This window comes from Rattus rattus, chromosome 2, assembly GCF_011064425.1.
Source record: "Rattus rattus isolate New Zealand chromosome 2, Rrattus_CSIRO_v1, whole genome shotgun sequence".
NCBI classification, from domain to species: Eukaryota; Metazoa; Chordata; class Mammalia; order Rodentia; family Muridae; genus Rattus; species Rattus rattus.
Genome location: NC_046155.1, coordinates 11,025,129 through 11,043,176, shown reverse-complemented (window position 1 = coordinate 11,043,176; position 18,048 = coordinate 11,025,129). Strand labels below are relative to the sequence as shown.

Below are 18,048 nucleotides of genomic sequence, written 5' to 3'. Positions count from 1 at the left end.
ATGGGAAAGAAGGAAAGAGGGGCTGGGAGGGGAAAGTGTAATCAGAATGTATTATTTGAGAAAAAAATCTATTTTCAAAAAAAAGGAAAAAAGAAAAAGAAAATGATGTGAGGAACTGAAAATGCCTGGAAATTGTCAGTCACGTACACAATAACGTTCTCAGTATTCACTGGCAACATACCTGCAGACGCACTGATCAAAGGAGGGTCAGGACCGGGTGAGGGCCAGTGGAGAAAGCACCTGACATGTGAATGGAAGGACCAGAATTTGGATCCCCAGAACCCACCAGCATAACAGCTGCCTACATCCCAGCCAGGGAAGGCTGAGACAGGAATCACTGGGGCAAGTTAGTTACCAAGATTCACTGGAATCCATGAACTCCACATACAACAAGAGACCCTGCCTCAATAAACAAAGTGGAGAGCTACTGAGGAAGACACGTGACATCAACTCCTGTCCTATGCATGCAAACAAACCTACTGTGGTGGTCTGAATAAGGATGCCCCTCCCCGTGATCATATATTCCCATGTTTAGTCCCTTGTTGATGTACAAGTTGGAGGGGATGAGGAGATGTGACCTTGTTGGAGGAGATGTGTTACCAGGACTGAATATTGAAGATTCAAAAGCTTACAGCTAAGCCCAGTGTCTGTGTCTCTGCCTGATGCCTGTGGATCAAACTCTAAAGCTCTCAGCTATTGCTCCAGCTCCATGCCTGTCTGCTTTCCGCCATGATGAAAATGGATGAACCCTCTGAAACTGTAAGCAAGCCCCCGATTAATGCTTTCTTTTATAAGAATTACCTTGGTCAAAGTGTTGCTTCACAGTAATAGAACTAAGACACACATGTGTTCCTGCACACATAAAAACACCCATATACATGAGTGCACACATGCACAGAGAACATGTACATATATATGCAAAATAAAAGGAAAGTTGTATCCTTCATTTACATCAAAACTATGCATTGGGATTTGCAGATACTGAGCAACCCTGTGGTAAGCAGGTATCATTTTAATCAATATCATCATGATCACAATTGTCTGATCATGCAACATTTGTTCCTCCTAAACAGTGTAAAAATATTAAATCTGCTTTTCTAGCCCATCCCTGGCTCCTGGAATGACTTGCAGACTAATTATTTATAATGAAATGCCTAGGCTATAAGTGTGGCTCATACCCTGACTTGCTCTTCAATTATTTAACCATTTAAGCTATTGTATGTCTACCACTTCATTTGTTCTTCCCTAATTCTTCCTTCCTATCTCCTCAGTATCTCCCTGAGTTCATCTACCTGCTGGATTACACCCCTATCCTCAGTCTGTCTCCCACATTCTCTTGAATCTCTCTTTTGTACTCTCCTATTTCCCAGAAACCTCTCTCTTCTGGCCAGTGTCCTGCCTCCTATTTCCTGCCTTAGTTCATTGGCCATCAGCTTTTTTATTGACAGGTATGCTTATAAGAGATTTTCTCAACATTTCCCCTTTTAGTTTAATAAGAGGCTCTTTCACATCTATGCATTATATACAATATTAACAATTATGAAAAACATCTAGTAAGAATTATACTCACAATTTCTAATCAAATTTGTATTTGGCAACTTTTGAGAAAGTGCTCTACTATCTGTCTTATCTTGGTGAGTTAGAGTTTTTATTTAAATCACTTTCTTTCCTAACATGTATGATAATGTTTTTCATAATGTTTTTCTAAATCCTGACAATGTAAGCATCAACCCTATCAGAAGCCTGAGAAGGAATACATATTACTTGAGTATGCAGGGAGTGCAAAGCAAACAGCTTAAGAAACTATTGAAATATGCAAATTGACCCATTCTTATCTCCTTGAAAAAAGCTAAAGTCTAATTGGATCAAAGACCTCCACATAAGACAAGATACCTGAAACTGATAGATGAGAAAATGGGGGAAGAGCCTCGAACAAATAGGCACAGGGAAATTTTCCTGAACAAAACACAAATTGCTTATGCTTTAAGATCAAGAACCAACAAATAGGACCTCAAAAAACTGCAAAGTTTCTGTAAGGTAAAGGACCCTGACAATGGGACAAAATGGCAACCAAAAAATTGGGAAAAGGTCTTTTTTCCAATCCAATATCCAATAGAGGGCTAATGTCTAATATATACAAAGAACTCAAAAAGTTATACTCCAGAGAATCAAATAGTCCTATTTTAAAATGAGGGGCAGGGGTTGGGGATTTAGCTCAGTGGTAGAGCGCTTGCCTAGCAAGCACAAGGCCCTGGGTTCGGTCCCCAGCCCTGAAAAAAAGAAAAAAGAAAAAAAAATAAAATAAAAAGGGGGACAGAGCTAAACAAAGAATTCTCAACTGAGGAATATCAAATGGATGAGAAGCACGTAAAGAAATGTTCAACATCCTTAGACATCAGGGAAATGCAAATCAAAACAACCCTGAGATTCCACGTTATACCAGTCAGAATGACTAAGATCAAAAACTCAGGTGACTGGATGCTGGCACTACCTGAGGCCCCAGCTATACCACTCTTGGGCAAACAACCAAAAGATGCTCCAACATATAACAAGGACACATGCTCCACTATGTTCATAGCAACCTTATTTATAATAGTCAGAAGCTGGAAAGAACCCAGATGCCCTTCAAGAGAGAAATGGATACAGAAAATGTGGTACATCTATACAACAGAATACTACTCAGCTATTAAAAACAATGACTACATGAAATTTTTAGGCAAATGGATGGAACTAGAATGTACCATCCTGAGTGAGGTAACCAGTCACAAAAGAACACACATGGTATGTACTCACTAAGAAAGCTTGGAATACCTAAGAAAAAATTCACAGATCATACGAAGCTCAAGAAGAAGGAAGACCAGCCAGAGCTGTCAGTACCCAGATCCCACTGGGATAGAGCTGGATTCTCAGAAGTGCTGACAGTCCTGAGAGCACAGGTGAGACCATCACTTTTGCTCCTAGAGACCCGCCAGAGCTCTCAGGACACAGGAATAAGGAGCAATCTGGGACAGGTTCATCCCGGTTTCTGCCTGCACCTGGAGCTGACCCTGTACCACTGCTCTCAGTTCCCAGATCCCACAGGAAGAGAGCTGGATTCTCAGAAGTGCTGACACTGCTAAGAGAACAGGTAAGACCACCACTTCTGCTCACATTCCTGGCCCAAAAGGAACCTGCCTGGAGCCCTCAGGACACAGGAACAAGGGAGCAGTCTGGGACAGGATCCTTCTAGTTTCTCTCTGTGCCCTGAGGTGATGCTGTGCCACAGCTCTGTGTACCGAGATCCCCCTGTAGAAAACTGGCCTCCCGGGGTTGGGGATTTAGCTCAGTGGTAGAGCGCTTGCCTAGCATGCACAAGGCCCTGAGTTCGGTCCCCAGCTCCGGGAAAAAAAAAAGAAAAAGAAAAAGAAAAAAAGAAAACTGGCCTCCCAGTAGTGCTGATATACAGGTTTATAGGAGAGTCAAGTCACTGTCAGAGACAGCAAGACTAGCTAACACCAGAGATAATTTGATGGTGAGAGGCAAGGGCAGGAACCCAAGCGAGAGAAACCAAGACCTCTTGGCATCATTAGAACCCAGTTCCCCCAACACAGCAATTCCTGGATACCATCACACAGGAAAAGCAAGATTTTGATTTAAAATCACAACTCATGATAATGTCAGAGGACTTCAAGAAGGATATAAATAACTCCCTCAAAGAAATACAGGACATCACAGGTAAATAGGTAGAAGCCCTTAAAGAGGAAACCAGGATCTCTTTAAAATTGTCAGGGAAACACAACGAAACAGATGAAGGAATTAAACAAAACCATCCAGGATCTAAAAATGGATAGACACAATGAAGAAATCACAAAAGTAGACCTGGAGATAGGAAACCTAGGAAAGAGTTCAGGGGTCATAGAGGCAAGCATCACCAACAGAATACCAGAGATAGAAGAGAAAATCTCAGGGACAGAAGATACCATAGAAAACATTGACACAAGCATCAATAATGCAAAATGTCATACAGACCCTAAGACAACACAAATGGCAGCCCAGGTTACTATATTTATCTACTCAAAACTCTATCAAAACTCTCACTTAACATAGATGGAGAAACCAAGATACCAAGTACCGAAGTTAAATCAGGAACAGACAAACCAGTTAAACAACCCATAACTCCTAAGGAAATAGAAGCAGTCATTAAATGTCTCCCAACAAAAAAGAGCCCAGGTCCAGACGGGTTTAGTGCAGAATTCTATCAGACCTTCATAGAAGACCTCATACCAATATTATCCAAACTATTCCACAAAATTGAAACAGATGGAGCACTACCGAATTCCTTCTATGAAGCCACAATTACTCTTATACCTAAACCACAAAAGACCCAACAAAAGAAAGAGAAGTTCAGACCAATTTCCCTTATGAATATCGATGCAAAAATACTCAATAAAATTCTGGCAAACCGAATCCAAGAGCACATCAAAACAATCATCCACCATGATCAAGTAGGCTTCATCCCAGGCATGCAGGGATGGTTTAATATACGGAAAACCATCAACGTGATCCATTATATAAACAAACTGAAAGAACAAAACCACATGATCATTTCATTAGATGCTGAGAAAGCATTTGACAAAATTCAACACCCCTTCATGATAAAAGTCCTGGAAAGAATAGGAATTCAAGGCCCATACCTAAACATAGTAAAAGCCATATACAGCAAACCAGTTGCTAACATTAAACTAAATGGAGAGAAACTTGAAGCAATCCCACTAAAATCAGGGACTAGACAAGGCTGCCCACTCTCTCCCTACTTATTCAATATAGTTCTTGAAGTTCTAGCCAGAGCAATCAGACAACAAAAGGAGGTCAAGGGGATACAGATCGGAAAAGAAGAAGTCAAAATATCACTATTTGCAGATGATATGATAGTATATTTAAGTGATCCCAAAAGTTCCACCAGAGAACTACTAAAGCTGATAAACAACTTCAGCAAAGTGGCTGGGTATAAAATTAACTCAAATAAATCAGTAGCCTTCCTCTACACAAAAGAGAAACAAGCCGAGAAAGAAATTAGGGAAACGACACCCTTCATAATAGACCTAAATAATATAAAGTACCTTGGTGTGACTTTAACCAAGCAAGTAAAAGATTTGTACAATAAGAACTTCAAGACACTGAAGAAAGAAATTGAAGAAGACCTCAGAAGATGGAAAGATCTCCCATGCTCATGAATTGGCAGGATTAATATAGTAAAAATGGCCATTTTACCAAAAGCAATCTACAGATTCAATGCAATCCCCATCAAAATACCAATCCAATTCTTCAAAGAGTTAGACAGAACAATTTGCAAATTCATCTGGAATAACAAAAAAACCCAGGATAGCTAAAACTATCCTCAACAATAAAAGGACTTCAGGGGGAATCACTGTCCCTGAACTCAAGCAGTATTACAGAGCAATAGTGATAAAAAACTGCATGGTATTGGTACAGAGACAGACAGATAGACCAATGGAACAGAATTGAAGACCCAGAAATGAACCCACACACCTATAGGCACTTGATTTTTGACAAAGGAGCCAAAACCATCAAATGGAAAAAAAGATAGCATTTTCAGCAAATGGTGCTGGTTCAACTGGAGGTCAACATGTAGAAGAATGCAGATCGATCCATGCTTATCACCCTGTACAAAGCTTAAGTCCAAGTGGATCAAGGACTCACATCAAACCAGATACACTCAAACTAATAGAAGAAAAAACTAGGGAAGCATCTGGAACACATGGGCACTTGAAAAAATTTCCTGAACAAAACACCAATGGCTTATGCTCTAAGATCAAGAATCGACAAATGGGATCTCATAAAACTACAAAGCTTCTGTAAGGCAAAGGACACTGTGGTCAGGACAAAACGGCAACCAACAGATTGGGAAAAGATCTTTACCAATCCTACAACAGATAGAGGCCTTATATCCAAAATATACAAAGAACTCAAAAAGTTAGACCGCAGGGAGACAAATAACCCTATTAAAAAATGGGGTTCAGAGCTAAACAAAGAATTCACAGCTGAGGAATGCCGAATGGCTGAGAAACACCTAAAGAAATGTTCAACATCTTTAGTCATCAGGGAAATGCAAATCAAAACAACCCTGAGATTTCACCTCACACCCAGTGAGAATGGCTAAGATCAAAAACTCAGGTGACAGCAAATGCTAGGGATGTGGAGAAAGAGGAACACTCCTCCATTGTTGGTGGGATTGCAGACTGGTACAACCATTCTGGAAATCAGTCTGAGGTTCCTCAGAAAATTGGACATTGAACTGCCTGAGGATCAGCTATACCTCTCTTGGGCATATACCCAAAAGATGCCCCAACATATAAAAAAAGACACGTGCTCCACTATGTTCATCGCAGCCCTTTATTTATAATACCCAGAAGCTGGAAAGAACCCAGATGCCCTTCAACAGAGGAATGGATACAGAAAATGTGGTACATCTACACAATGGAATATTACTCAGCTATCAAAAAACAATGACTATGAAATTAATGGGCAAATGGTTGGAACTGGAAAATATCATCCTGAGTGAGGTAACCCAATCACAGAAAACACACATGGTATGCACTCATTGATATGGCTATTATTAGCCCAAATGCCTGAATTACCCTAGATGCCTAGAAAAAATGAAACTCAAGACAGATGATCAAAATGTGAATGCTTCACTCCTTTAAAAGGGGAACAAGAATACCCTTGGCAGGGAATAGAGAGGCAAAGATTAAAACAGACACAGAAGGGACACCCATTCAGAGTCTGCCCCACATGTGGCCCATACATATACAGCCATCCAATTAGACAAGATGGATGAAGCAAGAAGTGCAGGCCGACAGGAGCCGGATGTAGATGCTCCTGGGAGAGACACAGCCAGAATACAGCAAATACAGAAGTAATGCCAGCAGCAAACCACTGAACTGAGAATAGGATCCCCGTTGGAGGAATCAGAGAAAGAACTGGAAGAGCTTGAAGGGGCTCGAGACCCCATATGTACAACAATGCCAAGCAACCAGAGCTTCCAGGGACTCAAGCCACTACCTAAAGACTATACATGGACTGACCCTGGACTCTGACCTCATAAGTAGCAATGAATATCCTAGTAAGAGCACCAGTGGAAGGGGAAGCCCTGGGTCCTGCTAAGACTGAACCCCCAGTGAACTAGATTGTTGGGTGGAGGGCGGCAATGGGTGAGGATGGGGAGGGGAACACCCATAAAGAAGGGGAGGGGGAGGGATTAGGGGGATGTTTGCCCGGAAACCGGGAAAGGGAATAACACTCAAAATATATATAAGAAATACTCAAGTTAATAAAAAAAGAAAGAAAGAAAGAAAATGATAACCTGGTCAGGGAAGAAATGAAAGACTTTTTTAGAATTTAATGAAATGAAAACACAACATACCTGTAAAAACTTATGGGGACACAATGAATGAAAGAAAAAGAAGAAAAACACGTAGCTCTGAGTGCCTCCAAAAAGAAACTGGAGAGAACATACACTAGCATGTTGACAGCACACCCAAAAGCACTAGAACAAAAAAAGCACCTAAGAGGAGCACACACAGCAGGAAATTATCAAACTCAGGACTGAAATCAACCAAGTAAAAACAAAAAGAACTATACAAAGAATCAACAAAACCAGGAGCTGGTTCCAAATTAACAAAATCAGAAATGAAAAGAGAGACATGAAAACAGAACCTGAGGAAATTCAAAAAATCATCAGATCCTACTACAAAAGCCTATACTCAACAAAACTTGAAAATCTGCAGGAAATGGACAATTTCCTAGACAGATAGCAGGTACCGAAGTTAAATCAGGAACAGACAAACCAGTTAAACAACCCCATAACTCCTAAGGAAATAGAAGCAGTCATTAAAGGTCTCCCAACCAAAACGAGCCCAGGTCCAGACGAGTTTAGTGCAGAATTCTATCAGACCTTCATAGAAGACCTCATACCAATATTATCCAAACTATTCCACAAAATTGAAACAGATAGAGCACTACCCAATTCCTCTATGAAGCCACAATTACGCTTATACCTAAACCACACAAAGACCCAACAGACCAATTTCCCTTATGAATAGTGATGCAAAATTACTCAATAAAATTCTTACAAAACAACACATCAAAACAATCATCCATCATGATCAAGTAGGCTTCATCCCAGGGATGCAGGGATGGTTCAATATATGGAAATCCATCAACATAATCCACTATATAAACAAACTCAAAGATAAAAAACATAAGATCATCTTATTAAATGCTGAGAGAGCATTTGACAAAATTCAACACTTCTTCTTCTTAAAAGTCTTGGAAAGATCAGGAATTCAAGGCCCATACCTAAACATAGTAAAAGAAATATACAACAAACCAGTAGCCAACATCAAACTAAATGGAAAGAAACTTGAAGCAATCCCACTAAAATCAGGGACTAGACAAGGCTGCCCATTCTCTTCCTACCTATTCAATATAGTACTTGAAGTTCTATCCAGAGCAATCAGATAATAAAAAGAAGTCAAAGGAATACAATTTGGAGAGAAATAAGTCAAAATATCACTATTTGCAGATGATAACGATACTATATTTAAGTGACCCCCGAAATTTCCACCAGAGAACTCCTAAGCCTGATAAACAACTTCAGCAAAGTGGCTGGGTATAAAATTACCTCAAATAAATCATTAACCTTTCTCTACTCAAAGGATAAACAGGCTGAGAAAGAAATTAGGGAAGCTAGCAATGAATATCCTAGTAAGAGCACCAGTGGAAGAGGAAGCCCTGGGTCCTGCTAAGACTGAACCCCCAGTGAACTAGACAGTTGGGGGGAGGGCGGCAATAGGGGGAGGGTGGGGAGGGGAACACCCATAAGGAAGGGGAGGGGGGAGGGGGATGTTTGCCCGGAAACCGGGAAAGGGAATAACACTCGAAATGTATATAAGAAATATTCAAGTTAATAATAAAAAAAATAATAAAAAAAAAAGAAATTAGGGAAGCAATATCCTTCACAATAGTCACAAGTAATATAAAATTCCTTAGTGTGTCTCTAACCAAGCAAGTGAACGATCTGTATTTCAAGAACTTCAAGTCTCTGAAGAAAGAAATTGAAGAAGATCCCAGAAGATGGAAAGACCTCCCATGCTCATGAGTTGGCAGGATTAATATGGTAAAAGAGCAGGACAAATGGCCGTCTTGCCGAAAGCAATCTATAGATTCAATGCCTATCAAAATTCCAACTCAATTCTTCATACAGTTAGAAAAGAGCAATTTGCAAAGTCATTTTGGAATTTAAAAAACCCAGGATAGCTTAAAACTATCTTCAACAATAAAAAAAGAATTTCTGGGGAATCACTGTACTTGACCTCAAACTATATTACAGAGCAATAGTGATTAGAAAACAAAACAAAGAAAAAACTGTATGATCTTGGTACAGAGACAGGCACGTAGATCAGTGGAATAGTATTGAAGACCCAAAAATGAACCCACACCTATGGTCACTTGTTCTTTGACAAAGGAGCTAGAACCATCCAGTGGAAAAGAGATATCATTTTCAACAAATGGTGCTAGTTCAACTGGAGGTCCACATGTAGAAGAATGCAAATCGATCCATTGTTATTGCCCTGTACAAAGCTGAAGTCCAAGTGGATAATGACCTTTACATAAAACCAGATACACTCACACTATTAGAAGAAGAATTGGGGGTTGGGGATTTAGCTCATCGGTAGAGCGCTTGCCTAGCAAGCTCTGGGTTCGGTCCCCAGCTCCGAAAAAAAGAAGAAAAAAAAAAGAAGAAGAAGAATTGGAGAAGAGCCTCAAAAACATGGGCACTAGGGAAATTTTCCTGAACAGAACACCAATGGCTGTGCTCTAAGATCAAGGATTAACAAGTGGGATTTCATAAAATTGCAAAGCTTCTGTAAGGCAAAGGACACTGTCATTAGGACAAAACAGCAACTAACATATTGGGAAAAGATCTTTACCAATCCTACATTAGATGGAGGGCTAAGAAAAAATATTAATAAAAGGAGAAACAGAGACAAAGTTTGGAGCAGAGATGAAGGAATGACCATTCAGAGACTTCCCCACCTGGGGATCCAGCCCATATACACACAGCCACCAAACCCAGACAATATTACTGATGCCAAGAAGTGCATGCTGATAGCAGCATGATATAGCTGTCTCCTGAGAGACTCTGCCAAAGCAGGACAAATACAAAAGCAGATGCTCACAGCCAATCATTGAACTGAGAATGGGGTCCCCATTGGAGGAGTTAGAGAAAGGATTCAAGGAATTTAAGGTGTTTGCCACCCCATAAGAACAACAATACCAGTGAACCAGAGCTCCCAGAGACTAAACCACCATCCAAAGATTATACATGGACAGACCCATGGCTCCAGCTGCATATATAGCAGAGGATGGCCTTGTTGGGCACCAGTGGAGGAGGAGCCCTTGATCCTGCCAAGGCTTGATGCCCTAGTGTAGGGAAATGTCAAGGCAGAAAGGTGCAATGGAGTGGGTGGTTGGGTGGGGGAACACCATCATAGAAGCAGGGGAAGGGGGAATGGAGTAGAGTGTTTATGGACGGGAAACCGGGAAAAGAGATACCATTTGAAATGTAAATGCATAAAATACAATGTAAATACATTAAAATTTTAAAAAAAGAAACTTTTGAAATGACAGTGGTTTCTGGCTGTGTAGACAGTCATCCAAAAAATTGTCTCTATAATGTTGGGCATCCATATTCAGCCTTCTGGCCCAATATATGACAGACATTTTGTGAATCAGGAATTATTTAGGACTTGTCTGCCTCACTGTTGCACAGCTTGGCAGTAGACTTTCCCACATCTTGTTTGTCCAGTTTGGACAGTATTCTGTCGGGCAGCTGGCCTCATGTGAAGCAAACGCCATATTGAAGTTCTTTGATGCTCATCATCATCTTCACTGAAGTGGAGTGAGCAAACCTACTTCCACGTCAAAAAAAAAATCTTTTAATAATAAAACATCTTTAAATGCCATACCCTGTAGATCACTGAGGTTTTTCAAGATTATCTATCTATAACATGTCTGAATTGTTGTTTTAAGCTATTTATGATCTGTTCCATTTTGAAGAGATATTTCTACAATAAATTAGACAAGTATCTAAAATGACTATGAGTTCAATTGTCTAACTACTAACTTGAATTTCTTATTTATCCTAAACAGTTTACAATAGCAGATCTCAAATGGATTAGAACGTTGCATTTTTAAGAATTATATAGGTACAATAACTTAAACAGAGTTGAAACATAGTATGTTGTAGCCAGATATAACCAAATATAACCTTAAATTTGTATCAATATACAAAGATCTATACTGATGTATTATTTTGGCTTACTAATAAATAGTCTTTGGTCTAAAAATAAATTCAACAATATATCCTTTTTTCTATTATTTCTATATTATTCCTATTTCTCCCCTTTTGTTCTTTTAATATCTTCTTTTCTCCTTAACACTAGATAGGAGAAAAAGAAAGATATAGGAAAGAAAGAGAACTCCCTGAGCCTAACATCCTATATTTTGTTTCCTCCCTGATCCAATACTGTTATAATTTGTAACCAACCCCTAATTGACAAGAAATATTCATCATCCATAGAACCACCAAAAAACATCCATCCCCCCACATCTTGGTAATGAGGCATAGTTTTCTTAAACTTGCTTCCTGATGATTTGGGGAATCATTTTTCTTTCTTTTGGGCCCAAGAAAATTAGGAAAATTGTCAAGTCTTAAGAAAGCTAGCTGAAACAGTTATTGACCATAATGTATGGAATTGCAGTATGCACAATTTAGTCAAAGATGATTTTCTGTTCTGTTTGAGAAGATAAGGCATCTGTCTTTCTTTATAAGTTAGTTTGGATTGTATAACCAAGCTGTAATATAACTTTCTATCTATGCCGATTGAAAGGATGTCATGATAAATCTTGAGGATTCTGTAAACAATATTTATTGGCTATGCTCATTTTTGTATCTTAGCCAATCTCTAAGCTATTTTAATGTAAAGGGATCAGTGAATGCTTTACCTTTTTTGTTCTTCTTCATTTCTTCCTTTCTGCAGCCAAACTCTTCAGCTCACAGGGAAGAGGTCTGTTTCTGCCTTTCCCCTATAACTTAGAATACCTTACCAACCCCAATTCCTCCACCCACACTGGAAAGTTGTAGGGGTTAATGGCTTCCAATACCCAAAGACTATACATGGACTGACCCTGGCTCCAACCTCATAGGTAGCAATGAATATCCTAGTAAGAGCACCAGTGGAAGGGAAGCCCTTGGTCCTGCTAAGACTGAATCTTGAGCGTGATTGTTGGGGGAGGGGCGGTAATGGGGGGAGGGGGGGAGGGGAACCCCTATAGAGAAGGGGAGGGGGAGGGGTTAGGGGGATGTTGGCCCGGAAACCGGGAAAGGGAATAACATTTGAAATGTAAATAAGAAATACTCAAGTTAATTTAAAAAAATAAATAAATCATATCAGCATACCAACAATTGAGTGCCTAGTACATGTTGGTTGTTATTCTAAGACATTTACCTGTGTTGTTTCTTTAATCACAACAGCATTTCTAGGAAACAGGTGTTAATTATCAACTGAAATGAACAACTGAGAAAACTAAGTGTGGTGGTTTGAATGGGAATGGCCTCCATATGCTCAGATGCTTAAACACTTGGTTCTGAGTCGATGGAACTGTTTGGGAAGGATTACGTGTGTCTCTGGGAGGGGGTGGCCTTTTGGGTTTCAAAAGCCCATGTCATTTCCAGTTAACGTTCTTTTCTCTCTGCCTTGTGCTGCTGGATGGAGATGTACTCTCTCAGCTATTGCTCCAGCACCATGCCTGCCCGCCTGCTGCCAGGCTTCCCACCATAGATCCTAACCCTCTGAAACTGTAATTCGCAAATTATCTCTTTCTTCAATAAGTTGCTTTGGTCATGGTGTCTTATCTTGGCCACAGAAAAGTAATAAAGACACTAATCAATGGAGAAATTCAGTACAGGATCTGGGGACACTTCTGTGGTAGAAGCTAGCCTGATGTATGTGAGGCCCTATGTTCTACATGCAAGATAAAAGTGGAAAAGAAAAAAAGAGAGGTATGGGGGAAACTGAAGTGTGTAAAATCATGTCTTTACGTCACCCACCTGTTAGGTGGTGGTCAGCTGAAGTTTCACTGGAGTCAGTTTGACAGTAAAGCCTGGCTCTTAGAATATATTTTGACCTGTGGGAATTACAAAATCCTTAGAGTATAAAGTACTTACAAAAGCCATTTACAATTCCTTCTTCCATTTGGTGTTAGTGTTGAAGACATTTACAAATTGGATAAAAGACTTGTACTCCATTATAAACAATTTGCTGCTCTCAAAGTTATTTTTTAACCTTTCTCCAATAAATCCTCTGAAAATTTAAAAAAAAGTGTTGGCTTCAGAGGAAAGACTGAGGGAATGGACAACTAATAACTGACCCATCTTGAGACCCATCCCATGGGAAAGCACCAGTCCCTGACATTATTCTGTTATACTTGCAGGCAGGATTCTAGCATGGCTCCCATCTGAGAGGCTTCACCTACCAAATGACTCAGACAGATGCTGGCATCCACAGACAAACAGTGGATGGAGCTTGGGAACTCTTATGGAAGAATAGGAGGTAGGGTTGCAACTCCTAAGAGGATAGGAACTCCACAGGAAGACCAACAGAATCAGCTAACCTGGACCCTTGGGGCTCTCAGAGATTGAACCACCAACCAAAGAACAAACTTGGCCTGGACCTAGGCCTCCTCACACATATGTAGCAGATGTACAGCTCGGTCTTCATGTGGGTCCCAAACAAGTAGAGCAGAGACTATCCCAAAAGCTGTTGCCTCTGCATGGGATATGTTCTACTAGCTGGGATGCCGTTCCTGACTTCAGTGGAAGAGGAAGTGCCTAACCTCTCAGAAACTTGAAGTGCTAGGGTGATGGGGGATACACAGAGGGACCCCCACCTGCTCAGAGGAGAAATGGAGAAACCTTGTGGGAGGGAGTGACTAGGAGGGGAGCAGTAAAGTGATAGATAGATAGATAGATAGATAGATAGATAGATAGATAGATAGATAGATAGATAGATAGATAGTAAATAGCAAGCTTTGTCTCCTTATCAGACCTGCCTTGGGTCTGACTAGGGAAAGCCTCTTTGGTCAGTCTAATAAGTTCCTATTCAAGAACCAACTACATACCAAACCCTCTATCATACACCTCCATTCATCCACTATGCCTACCCTAGGGCTACATAATGAAACAAATCAGCCACACTGGACAGATTCTTTGGGCTGAATGTTTATATACTCTGTGTGTGTGTGTGTGTGACATTAATTAGGGAAGAGTTCATGAATTTGAGAGTGGGTTGAGCAGGAGGATATGGGAGGAGTTTGAGAGGACAGAGGGAGAGATGTAAATACAGTACTCATGTATGAAGTACTCAAAGGAAATCAAACTTTATATGCAATGGGAATCATGGGAGAGAGGTCAGAGTAGACAGTTCCAGGCCTAATGTTTGTCTTGCTGCTAGTTTTGACTTTCCTCATGTTCAGTATTCAAGATTGCCATAAACCTCAGATCAGTATCTGGAGAAAAGTCCAAGGTGAGAGAGATGTTATAGATGATGACTGGGAGATGACAGCTATGTTCACTAATACATTTCAGTTTTAAAGTGACAAGTTATGTCTCTCATGTCTGCTAATCCTCATAACCTTCAACATTTAGATTCTTTAGATATTCTTCATCCCGTGTTGAATGACTAACTGAAGATAGGAAAACAAACTCCAACCATTGAATAGTAATATGACTGGAAAAATTTAACTACATCAAACCTATAGCCTGCAAGCCCCCATCCCTCATCTCATTAAGTCAATACAGCATCTCTACTCCCTAGTATTGGAGAGGGTCATTCACAGTGCTCCTTGTTTTTCAAGCAGGAGGAACCTTATCACCACCTTCCTCAAAGCATCCTTGAGTTCTCTGTTCCTCATGCTGTAGATCAAAGGATTCAGCACAGGGGTGATGAATGTGTAAACCACAGATACTACCTGGCCCCGCTCAGGAGAGTAACTGGAGCTGGGACACAAGTAGATGAGGCTTCCACATCCATACTGCAGGAGGACAACCATCAGGTGGGAAGAACAAGTAGAGAAGGCTTTGTGCCTCCCCTCAGCTGAGCGGATCTTCAGGATGGCATTCACAATGAAGACATAGGAGAGAGTGATGAGGAGAAAAGGGATGGTGAGGACGATGACACTGACCACAAACTGAGTAGCCTCGTGGACATGGGTGTCTGCACATGCCAGTCTCATGACAGGGAGGACATCACAGTAGAACAAGCTGATTTCCTTACTGCTACAGAAAGGCAGTTGGAAGATGAGCACAGTCAACTGCATGGCCAAGATGAAACCCAACAACAGGGACCCTAGGGCCAGCTGGACACACAGGTGCCAGCTCATGATGAGGGTGTAGCGCAGAGGGTGACAGATGGCCACAAACCGGTCATAGGCCATGACAGCCAGCAGAATACAATCAGTGCTGCCCAGGAAGATGAAGAAGAACATCTGGGCACCACAGCCTGCCAGGGAGACCACAGTCCTCTCTGTGGACAGGATGCTGGCCAGAGTCAGAGGGGCTATGGTAGAGGAATAGAAGATCTCCAGGCTAGCCAGGTTGGCCAGGAAGAAGTACATAGGGGTGTGGAGACACCGATTGATCCAGATGGTGAGGACAATGGACATGTTTCCTCCAATGCTGATCAGGTACATCGTGAGGAAAAGCACAAAGATCAGCATCTGCACCTCGGGGAGTTTGGAAAAGGGGCGGAAGTGGAAGAGGACCATGCTAGTCTGATTTCCTTTCTCCATGTACTTAATGCATTAGGTCTGCCACCGGCACAGGTGATGACCCTGAGGGTAGACAAATGTTAGTACCTGATGCTCTTGCTGGATGATATGCTAGACTCCTACCCTCACCCACCCTTGTCAGCTCAAATCAACTGTTTTTATACCCCGCTTACAGTCAGCAGCTCATTTCTGGTACTAATTTTTTTTTTTGGAATAAAACATTAACTACATTCTCATTTTATAACTGTACTTCTCTCAATCATGTCATTTTCCCCAAAAGTCTAGTTAATTATACAATAACTCTCCATTGTCTTCTACAGAGTCTTAGTGACCCCTGCTTTTCATTCTGTCTCTGTGAATTTGCCTATTCAAGGTACCTCAAAAGACATGAAATTATTCTGTTTATTAAACATAATCTTTCAAGGGATATCCATATCAAAATACATTTTTAAAAAGCTTGAACTAAAGTATCTTTTATGAATGTGCTCCCTAAAGTCACAGACTTTTAAATGAAAGTCACAGTACCAGGGGAGGGATAACTCCCTATGAGTTGTTGATTAAGGAGGCCTGAAAGGTTCTCAAAACAGCAGAGGTTCTTGATTGCCTATCAGTAAGAGATAGTAGTGGGATCCTATTGCTGAAGACACACCACATACTTTTATTGCAAGACACAGAGAAATCAAGCTGAAACTTTATTGGAAGCTTCCTCTCTGCTGGCCAGAGTTCATAATTCTAGAAAAACAAAAGCCTGTGATTGGGATAGTCAAAGACTCTTTAAGCATGGCATAGGAGAATGGGGATGATTTACTACTGCTGTTTTAATAAATGGGCATATAGTAAACTTGCTTTATGAATATTTGTATTTTGAAATTGGGTGGAGTAGAGAGTAGGGGGCTGTAGTTGGGGGTGGTGGGAGAAAGAGGAGGCAACAAATCACTTAAAAATGGCGCCCAAGTAGGACCCAAAGCCTAAATTCCAGGAGGGTGAGTGAGTGCTGTGCTTTCATGGGCCTCTTCTTTATGAAGCAAAGTGTGTAAAGGTTGCCATAAAGGACAAACAAGTGAAATATATTATCCATTACAGTAGTTGGAATAAAAATTGGGATGAATGGGTGCCATAAATGTGGGGACACCAATTTGCAGAAACAGCGAGAACTTCAAAAGGCCAATCAGGAACAATATGCAGAAGGCTGCTTCAGGGAAGAAGACATCTGGTCTGCAACAGAAAAATGTTGAAGTGAAAACAAAGAAGAACAAACAGAAAACACCTGAAAACAGAGATGGTGGGAGTACCAGTGAGACACCTCAGCCTCCTAGGAAGAAGAGAGCCGGGGTAGATCCAACTGTTGAAAATGAAGAAACATCGATGAACAGAGATGAAGTTAAAGTGAAGATTCCTATGGAGCTGAAACCATGGCTTGTGGATAACTGGGACCTGATCACCAGACAAAAGCAGCTTTTTTATCTGCCAAGAAGAGTGTGGATTCCATTTTGGAGGATTATGCAAACTATAAGAAGTCTCCAGGAAATATAGATAATAAGGAGTATGCTGTTAATGAGGTTGTAGCAGGGATAAAGGAGTACTTCAATGTAATGTTGGGCACTCAGCTACTCTACAAATTTGAGAGACCACAGCATGCTGAAATTCTGGCCGATCACCCAGATGAACCCATGTCCCAGGTGTGTGGAGCACCACATTTACTGAGATTATTGGTGCGAATTGGAGCGATGTTGGCATATACACCTCTAGATGAGAAAAGCCTTGCTTTATTACTGAACTATCTACATGATTTCCTCAAGTACCTGGCGAAGAATTCTGCAACTCTCTTCAGTGCCAGTGATTATGAAGTGGCCCCTCCTGAGTACCAGCGGAAAGCCGTGTGAGGAGTGCGCTCTCTCTCTTTCTCTCACTTGTGCTTGGATCTCGGTAAACAGTTTGGTTCTTGGTCCTTCTCTTGTACAAATGATATACTTTGAAGACCGTTAGTGTATAACAGAGTTGATGTTTGTTTTCTGTTTGATTTTAAACAGAGAAAATAAAAGGAGTAGCTGCTCCTTTTTTCTTTCTTTTTTTCATTTCAAAGTTTCTACCAGTGTATCAGTGATGGACAACAGAGAGACATGCTGTACAGTGTTTGCCTCGTTGACAAAGCTGCTT

General features: G+C 40.8%; 2 protein-coding genes across 2 annotated transcripts; one reads left to right on the top strand and one right to left on the bottom strand.

Annotated features, from left to right (window-relative positions):
- Positions 1-14,955: 14,955 nt before the first annotated feature.
- LOC116893654 (olfactory receptor 10V1-like) lies at positions 14,956-15,912 on the bottom strand. Its single transcript, XM_032895371.1, has one exon. It carries the CDS (start codon positions 15,910-15,912, stop codon positions 14,956-14,958), a length of 957 nt encoding a protein of 318 aa, XP_032751262.1.
- Positions 15,913-17,046: 1,134 nt separating this feature from the next.
- LOC116893653 (mortality factor 4-like protein 1) lies at positions 17,047-17,774 on the top strand. Its single transcript, XM_032895370.1, is given in 2 exon segments — positions 17,047-17,359; positions 17,362-17,774. Coding segments are annotated over 2 exon segments (702 nt in total). The 5' UTR covers positions 17,047-17,070.
- Positions 17,775-18,048: the final 274 nt, after the last annotated feature.

Coding starts and splice junctions, on each gene's coding strand:
- LOC116893654 (XM_032895371.1), bottom strand. CDS start 15,912: ATGGAGAAAGGAAATCAGACTAGCATGGTCCTCTTCCACTTCCGCCCC.